General features: G+C 46.9%; 1 protein-coding gene across 1 annotated transcript; it reads right to left on the bottom strand.

Moving 5' to 3' along the window:
* Positions 1-4,506: 4,506 nt before the first annotated feature.
* On the bottom strand, positions 4,507-8,126 carry LOC120651359 (flavonoid 3'-monooxygenase CYP75B4-like). Its single transcript, XM_039928835.1, has 2 exons — positions 7,045-8,126; positions 4,507-5,320 (listed from the first exon to the last, which is right to left on the bottom strand). The coding sequence occupies exons 1-2, from the start codon at positions 8,044-8,046 to the stop codon at positions 4,676-4,678; spliced, it is 1,647 nt and encodes a 548-aa protein (XP_039784769.1). The 5' UTR covers positions 8,047-8,126; the 3' UTR covers positions 4,507-4,675.
* Between the last annotated feature and the right edge of the window lie 3,540 nt (positions 8,127-11,666).

Genomic DNA, 11,666 nt, shown 5'->3' with positions numbered 1-11,666 from the left:
AGTAGGGAAGCTCTCGGGATTCTTTTGAAAATTAAGATCTTGGTGGAGGTTCCCCCGTGATCAAAATGACCCATCTAGAGCCTTACATATTCTATGAACCGATATGAGCTATTTTACGTTACGTTGAGCTTTATCGAACAGTGTTTCCGCTTAGGGAATGGAACTAGCCATCTGCCAATCTTTCTCCTTCGCGTACTCATTGTTTGCTAGCCTAAAAACATATGGTCCGTCAGTTACCTACTCCGGGTATTGACATCCACCCTTGCCAGACATAATTTCCCTGCAATCGCAAACCCAGAATCTCCACATTGTACCCATTCATCCCACAAAGGTCTTACCATCACAGAACTTCAAAGAATTCAAAGTCCTATCAGCAAAGGAGAGTGAAGTATCTTCTCTAAAAAAAGAATGAGAGAAGAGGAAAGAATTTCCATCCTCCATTCCTAAAAGAGTTGCAAAGTATGGAGCTCAAATAGAAAGACCAAATTCCATCCAAGGTTGAGTCCACTTTCTTCCTCTCCACCGGACATTTATCCTCCATAAGATCAAATTTTGCCTAAGTACCAACACTTCGCGTATCCCTTTTCGGCTCGGAAATACAGGTAACCAAGGAATGCAAAAGACTTCTTGCCCATAAGCTCCACATATCAGCCTTAGAAGTAGGTAGAAGATGGTCAAAAACTCCGACCATAAGTGAGGATCATACACCTTGAGTGACTCGAGAGTACCATTGGGGAATCTGAACCACTTTTGAAAAACTTGCAAAAATTCCGAGCTAGGAACCTGAAGTTGCAGCAGCTAACATTCCAGTGAAGGTTGTTTAGTCTTTCAACCGCTCAGGACCGAGAGATGAAAAATGAATACACCCCACTCTCCAGAACCTTAGGTATGAGCCAACTTATTCACAGTACATACGGGAAGAGAAATATGTTGTGCACAAGGTACTTGCAGGGTGTGAACATCGATGCAACTCCTGATTCACCGGGCCTCAGTTTAAGCTTTGCTCAAGGGCGAGCAAAAGTTTAAGCTTGGGGGGTGTTGACAGCCATTATTACACATTTTGGCTGTCAACTTCTCGGAATAAATTGAGGCTTACACCATGTTCTATTCATATTTTATTTATTTCTAACAAGTTCCACAAGTTTTGGATGAGTTATGATTTCAGAAGAACATGTGCTAAAAGTGGATGAAATTGGGTGAAAACCCAGGCCGACCAGCCTATCCTAGGCCGGCCGGCCTGGCACCCCTACACAAGCTGCCACTTCTTCAATCCAGGGGCAATGTGACATGAGTACAATGCTTCTGAGTTGTGGATTGGATGTCGGTTTGATCAAATGGACCGAAAGGCATTGGCATGGATCAAATGACTCACAAGTCATCTCAAACCCAAGTGCAAATCAGTGATCCACCTCCCTGGACAAATGATAAGCATGCAATGAAATGTCGGTGCAATTGAGGGCCGAGATGTGCCAGAGAGAGGACGGCTAGCCTCCCTCACCTAGGCCGGCCGGCCCGACACCTTTGCCAAACACATCTTACCTTGCCACAAGACCATTAGGGACCCCCTAATGTACCCCTATGCACCGGATATACATTCAAATACCAAGGATATGACCGGAAGGCTTCCACCATGGATCAGATGGCCACAACTCGAAGCAAACTCAACCAAATTCAACGAAATAAAGTGTGACCGATTTGTGATGACCATCCACTACATAATGGAAGTTGATTGGATGGATTTGGTGGAAAGTCTAGGCCCGCCGGCCTCACTTAGGCCGGACGGCCTAGCAACTCCATTGTTTTTACTGAACCAACCGACAACCGACTTTAGGAGGCAATCAGGAGTGTCCATGAGAAGGTCAGCGCCAAACGGAGAAAATCCCAGGCTGGCCGGCCTAGGAGAGGCCGTCCGGCCCCACTTTGCAACCTCTCGACCTCAGCTTTGGTGTGGAAGTTAAGCACAACCTCCACAACTGCGTACAACTGACGCTCAACCTTTTACCGACCTCTAGCTAGCTATAAATAGGACCCTTCTCCCTCACTCTCATTTGTACCTTCCTTCAACACTTCTCTCCCACTTGGGGAGGCACCCCTTTGGTTGGCGCTTCCCTATATAATTCAAAGATTAGTTCTGGAGCTAGAGTCAGGAGCTCTCTTCGGTTCTGGAATCATCTTCAGGAGTTTTGGTATGAGTTCCATTTTACCTTTACTCTCTTGTAAGACTTTGCCTATTTCATATAGTGGTCTTGGTTGCATTTCTTCCATGCCCTGTTTAAATTCCGCAGTACTTTCTACTGTCTAGATTAGTACCGGAATAGTTGTGGAGCTAAGTAGCTGGGATGTTCTCTAGCTTCCCTTCCATTCACAGGATCCCTTGTCTGCGTGGGTAGCAAGTTCTACCCATTTGGGGTTTCTTCTAGCCTTAGCGCAAGGCGGAAGTCAGTAACTTGATAGTGTAGGCACAGTGCCTAAGCTAGATAGTTACCTTGAGTTGTGTTCCACCCCATAGTACCGTTGTGGTAGGCGGCAGGTGATGACAGCCATGTCCGTCCTTTGTAGTCCACCACGTTCGGGTGTTTTCATAGTAGTAGTTGCCGACTGCCATTAGCCTCCCTTCCCACCCTAGTCCGAGTCCTTCCCTAAGGCCACTGAAGTGAATGAAAGGTGAAGCTAGTTTACATTCCCACTGCCTTCGGGTTCTATAGTAAGCTGTCTCCCTCGCGGTTACTATACTCCTCGAGTAGTGCTTCCTTAGCCTACATTTCCTGCCCCTTGGCATGAGAATAACCCATCATAGGAACTGTGCTCTTGTCTCGTTTACCTCCAAGCTATCTTTATCCTTGTGGTGAGGATGCGTGCCATTATCTTTCCCTTCCTTCCATATCATTTGTTTGGAATAAGTTGATAACACTTAGATGAGTGATGATCTAGTATCTTTTGCTCAACTGCTTCTCATGGGAAATACGATACCCCGGAATACTCCTGGGTGAAATGCTACAATGGTGTTCTGTGCGCTTGCGGAATTATTCGAAAGGCTTAAGAAACGCCAGCAGTCATGCCCTCACCCGCCCCTAAAAATATCATTTTTGGGACTTTTGACGCCATGACCTGCCCCTAAAAATGCATTTCCAGAGGCGGGTGAGTTGGTACAGTAACTCCACTCTATTTGTAGGAGTGGATTACTTTTTGATCCGCCCCTAGAAAAAAATAGGGGTGCTCCTAAAAATTGTTTTTGTATTACTGATGTAGAGTCCGACATAGATTTCTATCCGTAGAGTGCCCGGCACATAACCAACTTAGTGCCTCGCACGCCTGGAACGTAAGTTGGGGCCCCCTCCTAAAGAACCGAGTCCCTTTATGTATGAACATATCAACGTATACATATGTCACCTTGTGACTGGAATTCGAATTGTAATTAGGCCTCTTTTAATAGGAGTATCTATTATGTCTTGTTGTGCCGACCAAGATTGAATAGCTGAGGGGCTACTATTGGGCATATGCTTTTAGAATCCAAAGGTCAGGCCCATTGCATAAAACAGGCCAAATGATAGCTCTAGGGGTTGCCAAAGGATGCTAGCCCAGTTGGTTAGTTACTCCGGTGGCACCCCTCAGGTCCTGAGTTCGACTCTCCGTGGGAGCGAATTTCAGACTGAGGGTAAAAAAATCCTCTCGCTGGCCCTGTGTGCCAAAGCACTGGTGTGAGACGGCCCAGGTCGGCCTGAGGACCCTTACATGGCCCAGGCACAGTTCCCAGGGGTTACGTCTCCCAGTGCCAGGGCGGGGCCAGGGTTCGGGGATTTTCTCGGTCGGGGAAGCCGAGGCTTCTTCTTAAGTTAATACCGGTGGGGCGGTCATTCCCCACCCGGCCGAGTTTTTTTTTATAGCTCTAGGAGTTTCATTGTAATGTGTGACGAACCTATTTGTAATATTTAACCCCACCAATGGAATAAATGTAATCAAGCACTACTTCTCTAGAGATGTAGCGCTGGGTTGTTGGAGGGGGGGGGGGGGGTTGGCTGGCTATTTTCTTGCTTGATCTCTCTCTCACTCACTCAATCTCATCATTTACCTGTATGGGGATCCATCCCCATCAAATAGTATGACTGATTGTGGTGCGTTCATTGTGTGTGTATCTAGCATATGAAATGCATGTGTTAGTGGGTGATGCGGTATGTGTGACAGTGATGAATGTGTAAACTGTGTGTGTGCCTCTGGTGTCCACAGCCTTATTACATTTTTAAGACATGTGCATATATATCCATTCGTATATAAGGAGAAGCGAACACAGTGAGAATCCAACAGTATTTTCTTGGACATGCAGTGAGGGCTGTATAAGAGTGCTCGTATCCGTACGACTATTCGGCTGGTTGTGGATGGTGGCTGGTGCTGATTTGTTGTGAGAGAAAAGTACTGCTGTCTAGCTAGTGCTGATTCGGTGCGAGAGAAAAGCACTGCTGGTTGGTTGGCTGACAAGACAGCAGAACAGAGTACATAATCCAAGAAAGCATGTGTCAATCTATAAGGTTTTCATTACGGATATATACGACCATAACAGTAACAGATAGAGTACATTCTCAAAGTGAACAATAAACATGGGCTAGCTTCCCAATTTATTTGACACAACGTACCGAGGCCAGATGCCTGGATCGTACTTTGGATAACTTGAGCTTAGTATTTATGCAATTTCATATGCTGATGGCAGCAACCTGGGCACTGGATGAACCATCAACGGCACGGCCCGCTGCAGCAGCAGGGTGAAGGCCTCTTCCATATTCAACTTGTCCACAGTCTGGCCCGCCGGCAGCTCCCAGCGAAACGCGTGCACCAGGGTGGCGCTAGCGAGCGTGACCATCCGCAAGCCCCAGCTGAGGCCTGCGCATATCCTCCGGCCCGCGCCGAATGGTATGAGCCCAAAGTCACCCCCCTTGACGTCCACATCCGCGTGCGACCCGCCCGGGAGGAACCGGGCAGGCCGGAACGCCAGCGGGTCAGGCCACAGCGCTGGGTCGCGGGCGATGCCCCACACGTTCACCAGCAGCTCCGAGCCCTTCGGGATGCGGTAGCCGGCGACCTCGCACTCCTCGGCAGCCATGCGCGGCAGCGAGAGCGGCGTCGAGGGGTGCAGCCGGAACGTCTCCTTGATGACCGCGTTGAAGAAGGTCAGGCGCGGGAGGTCCGACTCCGAGACCAGCCTTCCGCGGCCCACGACGGCGTCCAGCTCCTCCTGGGCCTGCCTGAGGATGTCCGGGTGGCGGATCAGCTCCGACAGCGACCACTCCACTATCGTCGACGTCGTGTCAGTCCCCGCCACGAACAGGTTCTGGTGTTTGTCGACAAGGCACCAACAGCATGCATCAGAACTCAGAGAGTGATCATCGATGATATTTTCTTCTCTTCTCTTTTCTTATTGTGTTGGTATATATAATAACTAAGTATGTAATCAACACGGCGTTCAATTCGGTTACGTTTCGTTATCTACTCCGTACTTGTTAGTACATTGGCAATGGCTGCCAACCTAATAAATTAATGCTTGACTTTGCCATGTTTGGGCCACATGCTACGAAGCAATATGGTTCGCTGGTCACATCGGCAACCGACAAAGAGAGAAAGCACACCTGTCTCCGAAAGGTAAGGTTAAGGTGCAAGCAAAAGGCCAGCACGGTTTGCTCGGATGTTATCTTCACACTTCACGGTTCTCATGTACTTGTTATAGCGATGGACGAAGCGTACGTTACCTTGGCATCTATACTATTTCCCGTGCTTACAACGAGAGGTTAATTAATGATCCATAAAAAATCTGGAATCTTTCGTGATGGTTGAACTAGTTTACTTCAAAGACGAAACAACTCCTGATTGAAGCTGAACCCAAATCGCTAGAATTATATTTGGCTTGCAGCTAATTAACCAGCTCGTTACAGCTTGCAGTGGCAAAGTGCTCAATAATTTATATATACTAATAACAGATTTAAGGATCAGGCTTATCAGTGAGAACCATGTTAAAAAAATTATGTTTTTGAGCTGAAATTAATTAGGACTAAGTTGGATTGTGCAGAAGGCATATATAAGGGTCACAATTCACTACCACCTCTAGTTGATCGTGCCCCTCCACCACCTCGCTTCTACCAATGGCAGCATTAACCTTTAAATTGACATCCTAAGTTCCTAAGTATTTATGCATCCTAAGTTCCTAACCACGTAACGTCACCCACGTCGGTGCGCTGCTATGGATCTACCTTTCCTCCTGTACTTCATTACCGAACAGTAGATGAAAACTTCCCTAATGGCTCGCGTGCGAGTCCTCGCTACAGTTGCTGCAGAGGAAAATCATTCCTATCCCACCTCAAATATGCTCGTGTATCTGTGCATGGGTATTCTTAATGAACCTTTAAATTGGGTACGGGTTTGATTACAAGTGTCCAAGAGAAAATTAGAGTCCTATGTGACGAAAAGCAAGCTACTTGTTACATCCAATCTAGATTAGATTCGTTTAGGTCCTTTTTTAAGATGCAAAGATTATTCTGGAGGTTGATGAAATAACATCATAGTATTGAAAGCTTATTTGAGGTGAATGGCCACAATAAAAACCGTTGTTTTTGCAAACGTGGTCGAATACCACATGTTATTATTGACGAAAGGCCCATCAGCACCCTTTTAAAACGTATAGATTAAAATGGTGGATTTATTTGGTCATTTTGGGGGTTCCTGTTTAATTTGGATGGAATTTGTAATAATGTACGGATTACGGATAATTTTATTTCGTTATTTAAAATAATAAATGGATTTTAAATGACTGTTCATGAGCTAGCCGGATTTACAGATAATTTTATTCCGTTATTTAAAATAACGTACGTACGAATTTAAATGACTGTTCATGAGCTAGCATGCATGTCGTATGAGTACATCATCAGTACCTGTCGACAGCAATAGGTCCGAGTTTCACGTTCAGATTTTTTTACCTTTTTCTGTGCGTCGCCTAACGCTAATCATGCATGCATTGTTCGATTGGGAAAGGAAAATATATCGTAAAACGAAAATTAAACTTACCAAAATAAGTGCTTTGGCATCGGTTTCGGTGATCCCATCCTCCTCGCCACCGGCTACGGGCCGCTCATCGTGCACCATCGGCAGCAGCAAGCCCAGCAGGTCCTTGCCTTCCTCTCCATCTGGCGTCACCCCGGCCTTCCTCTCAGCAATGATCCCGTTCATCATGTCGTCGAACCGGCGGTGCAGCTTCTTCATCTTGGCCACCACGCCCTGCGGGTCCAACCACCGGAGCGCCGGCACGAAGTCCCCGACGTTGAGAACCCCTCCCACCTGCATCACCTCGAGCACGATCTCCTTGAACTCCCTTGCGCCGCCCTCGCTGCCGGCGGCAGCGAACACCCGCCGCCCAACGGCCGCTCGGGAGATCACGTTTGTCGTGCACACGTTCACGGCCTTGCCGAGCGGCACCGGCAGCGCGTCGCTCCCTTGCCCCAGGAGCGACCGCACCATGAGCGCGGCCTCCCGTTCCCGGACGGCGCGGAGGTCGTCGAGCGCGCGCGCGGAGAAGAGGTTCACGGCGCACACCTTCCGCATCGCGCGCCACCGGGGCCCGTAGGGAGCGAACACGACGTCCTGGTAGTTGTACGCCATGTGCTCCCCGCCGGAGTTGGGCGGGCGGCAGCTGAAGTTAGCGTCGTGGACGCGGAGGAACTGCTCCGCCATGGCCGCCGACCCGGCCACCACCACGTCGGAGCTGCCGAAACGCAGCCGCAGCAGCGGGCCGTACACCGTGGTCATCTCGTGCAGTGTCTGGTGCGTCTTCCCGCCGAGCTGCGGCAGGTTGCCTAGGACAGGCCAGCCCCTCGGGCCGGGCGGCAGCGGCGCAGTCTTCCTGCCCGCCCGCTTCCTGCTGAAGAGGACGTAGCATACGACCACGGACACTGCAAAGGTGGAGAGCAGCAGCGGAGTTGGGAGATCCTCCATAGCTTGCCCGAGCTCCATGATGGATTCGTCGTCTGATGAGGACGTGCGTGTGGGCGATACAATACAAGGCATGGGCATGTGAACCCTATGTAGTGGGAAATGAGAAGAAGTTGGTGAATTGGGTGCCAAGTCATTGCCTTACCTACTACCGTCAAGCTAATTAAGTGTCATCTATACACATCTATATATGTATGCACCAAGGCACAAACTCGATACAGTTAATTTGTGATCATTATCATGTTCTTCAACTACAAAAAATCTATTGATCCATAACAATTAAATTTCGTCACGGATCACTAAAAAACCATCATAAAGCATTATCTATGACGATCTCAAATAGCGTCATGTATTGAGAGTCACAGATCACACCTCATGACGTTCCTTAAATTTTTGTCATGGATTGCTTGATTCATGACGTTTCGAAACCGTCATAGAATGTCCCTGGCCCCAAAAACCCAACCCAAGCCCGTTTTCTATGACGAAAATTAACGTCACGGATTCAATTGCCACGTCACACAATGTCCACATGTCTTGTGACATGGCCGATGACATGGCCATTGACGTGGACAAAGAGGATGACGTGGCACTGACATGGCCGATGATGTGGTGCTGACATGGAAAGTTATGATGACATGGCCAACGTGGCTGCTAACGTGCATTTCAGCCCATAAATTTTTAAGCCCATCAAAGAGGCCCATCAAATTTCAACCCGCTCAAACAATCAGCCTATTCATCATAGCAACATTTCAGCCCAAATGACATAGTAAGTTTTCAGCCCATTTATCAGAATTACAGCATATTAGGTCCAGTATATCATAATCTCAAAAAACAAAAGATTCAACATCTCAGGTTACATTCAGAAGCACATCACAATAGTCAATAGCTGATTACACTTGTTCTCTAAAATATCAGTGGAAATCAGATTAACACATACTCCCTTGCTTGCTGCAACCATTTTTTATAGAAATGTACCATCTTTTGGGTTGTGATGATCAGTCTCTCGCATCCTTCCTTCCTTGCTGCAACCAGCAAATAAAAAAACAACACAAAAAACTATTAGCAGGTAGTGTAGTTATTATATTTTGAATGTCCTTAAACATAACAAATCTGCAGTACAACTAACATTTGTATAAACAGATCTTAGCATTTGGTTGCACCAACAGATCTTAAGCACATCCTACTGTATGAATGCTCATCCTAGTCAGGTAGCTAAAACCCTAAGTTCTAGATAAAAACAAGTGCATAATAGAAGAAAGATATCTATCTATTCTTCAAATATATACTAAGTACTCTAGTAAAATACTACTATCAGATATCTCTTGTAAATTACACGGACACATTATTCAATCAACAGGCAATGATAAAGTGAAGAGCATTCATGACATTAGACATCAACTAAGATCAATTCAGGTAAGTTTATTTATTTGTGAGTCCAAGTCAATATTAGGGTTCATTTTCAAAATCTGAAACAGTTGAGAAAATATATAAGAAGAATTCTAAGCATGTTAGATCAACTTTCTACATTTGGCTTCAAACATTACAAACCTCATAGACCTTCGACTCCTTACATGCTTACCTGATACAAGTGCCAAGCTTGAGTAGGAGACCATCAGATCAAACTGAGAGAAGTCTAGCTGCAACTGTTGCACTGTCGACGAGAAAAGACCTCAGCTGTTGTTGTCCCTGCACAAATAGCCTGAAAGTATATTGTTGCTTGTGATGAAACACATTCAGAACCAATGCTCCTAGTTGTCCACATCGGAGGGAGGACAGCTTACCTTGGGCTTGCGCATCGCCACGGCTGCCGGCGAGGAGCTCTGGCCTCAAGACCATGGGGAGTGGAAGCATCAGCATAGCAACACAGCAGTTAGCACCAAGCATACATCAAGGGCACAGTGCAGATATTTAATAATCATTACAACAGATGATAAATAGAAAAGACAGAACAATGAAGAGATGTGCTCAAGCATTTTCTTTTCAAGAGACTTAAGTAAAAACACATCCATAGTTACGGTAAAGACTAGAGAGGCATAATAGATGTTGAGCATTAAGGCATTTAATCAAACAGGTTATGTGCATGCCCCATCTGCTCTCTTCTATTACTCTGCTACTCTTATCGTAGTAGTACTCTTCTATTTGCACAAGCAGGAACACCTATGCAAGAAAAAGAGAGGAGAAACACTACTATGTGGCTGTAGTGTGTTACCATGCAGGATTTAGCCTACAGCCCCCACCTGGATCTCGCTGCGGTGCCGTCTCTGCTGCTTTGGGTCGGGAAGATGCGGAGGTGGCGATTGGAAGGGGGGCTCCGCCCAGAACATCGCCCCAGGAGCCGCGGTGAAGAAGGGCCACGATGCCCAGGCTGCCATGGCGGAATGGTGGAGGAGTTTGTGGATCCACTGCACCCGTCGCTGCTGCAGGGTGAGTTGTGGAGGGCGGAGATGGATCTGAGAAGAGGATCCTCCATGGCGACAGTGGCCTCCTATCTACAGTGGTGGGTGGAGGGGAGGATGCGACGGCTAGGCCCGACTCCATGAGTCATGCGGCGTGGAGTGCTGGGGAGGGGAGCGGCCAGCAGTGCCGCCTGTGTAGCAGTGGCGGTGCCCCGGCCGCGCAGCAGCCATGCCCCATCCGAGCAGCAGGAGGCGCCGGGAAGAGCAGGAACTGCCCTTCCAGGCCGGCAAGCGACGAATCCGGCGGGGGGAGCTCGGGATCCGGGTGTACGGCGGTGGATCTGCCAGCAACCGGGGTAGGGCGGTCCATGACGGCAGGAGGCGAGGATGGAGGAGGAAGGAGGTGACGGAGGATCTAGCACACCGACGGCCGGTCGCTGCCTGTCGTCGCGGGGTCGAGCAGCCGGTAGGTGGTTGAAGTACAGGGCGCGGCGGTGGTGGTTGGGGAGGGGAGGGGAGGGAGAAGGGTGGCGGCGGGGAGGAGGGGAGGCTGAGGGAGAAGTCTGGCGGTGGGTTTTACTAGGGCAAGGCTTTTACGTCTCCAAAATTTCTACACCCGGGCCCGTTCATTCGAAAATTTCGCTCATGGACGAGAGGCGCGTGGTGGGCAGTAAAAATATCTTATGTGACTGACGTGTGGGGCCAAATGGGAGGTGGGCTAACTATGCCGAATTTGATGTTACTTTGAGCCCAATGCTGCTTATTATTTCTATATATAATTAAAAATGCCACCCTTGCAAGATAACTTATAAAATAATCATCATATATATGCTAATAGTTTTTTATATATAGTACACTACGTATAAGTTATTTTGTAGAAGTTTCAATAATTTTCTAATTCATTTACTATTTTTAATAGTTTAAATCATTTTCTTCGGGCTTATTGAAATTATTTAGAATTTGAACTATATGTATCTCAAATAATATTTAAAAATTCTCCAAAAAATTATTTAGGTATATATGTTCTGTTAGCTTGTATCATAAAAATAGATAAAATTTCAAATGTTTGCTAGGGATAATTCAACATTCTACTTGCCCCCTTGTTACAAAAAAATGATAATAATATCTAAAATTTCTGCAAAAATTCTGTAAATTGCCATAGAATCATTTTATTGATGTATAAACTTTACATAAAAATTTCATAAGATTTTATGAAAATGGAAGTATACATTGTTCATAAATGGATAGATCTCTCATACTGTTTCATACAATTTAAGTCAAACTTTGAAATTTACACACCTTATA

This window comes from Panicum virgatum, chromosome 9K, assembly GCF_016808335.1.
Source record: "Panicum virgatum strain AP13 chromosome 9K, P.virgatum_v5, whole genome shotgun sequence".
NCBI classification, from domain to species: Eukaryota; Viridiplantae; Streptophyta; class Magnoliopsida; order Poales; family Poaceae; genus Panicum; species Panicum virgatum.
The sequence above is the reverse complement of the archived record's forward strand: the minus strand, read 5'-3'. Positions and strand labels throughout refer to the sequence as shown.

Coding starts and splice junctions, on each gene's coding strand:
- LOC120651359 (XM_039928835.1), bottom strand. CDS start 8,046: ATGCCCATGCCTTGTATTGTATCGCCCACACGCACGTCCTCATCAGAC. Junction 5,321..7,044: donor ATGCCAAAGCACTTATTTTG/GTAAGTTTAATT, acceptor GACAAACACCAG/AACCTGTTCGTGGCGGGGAC.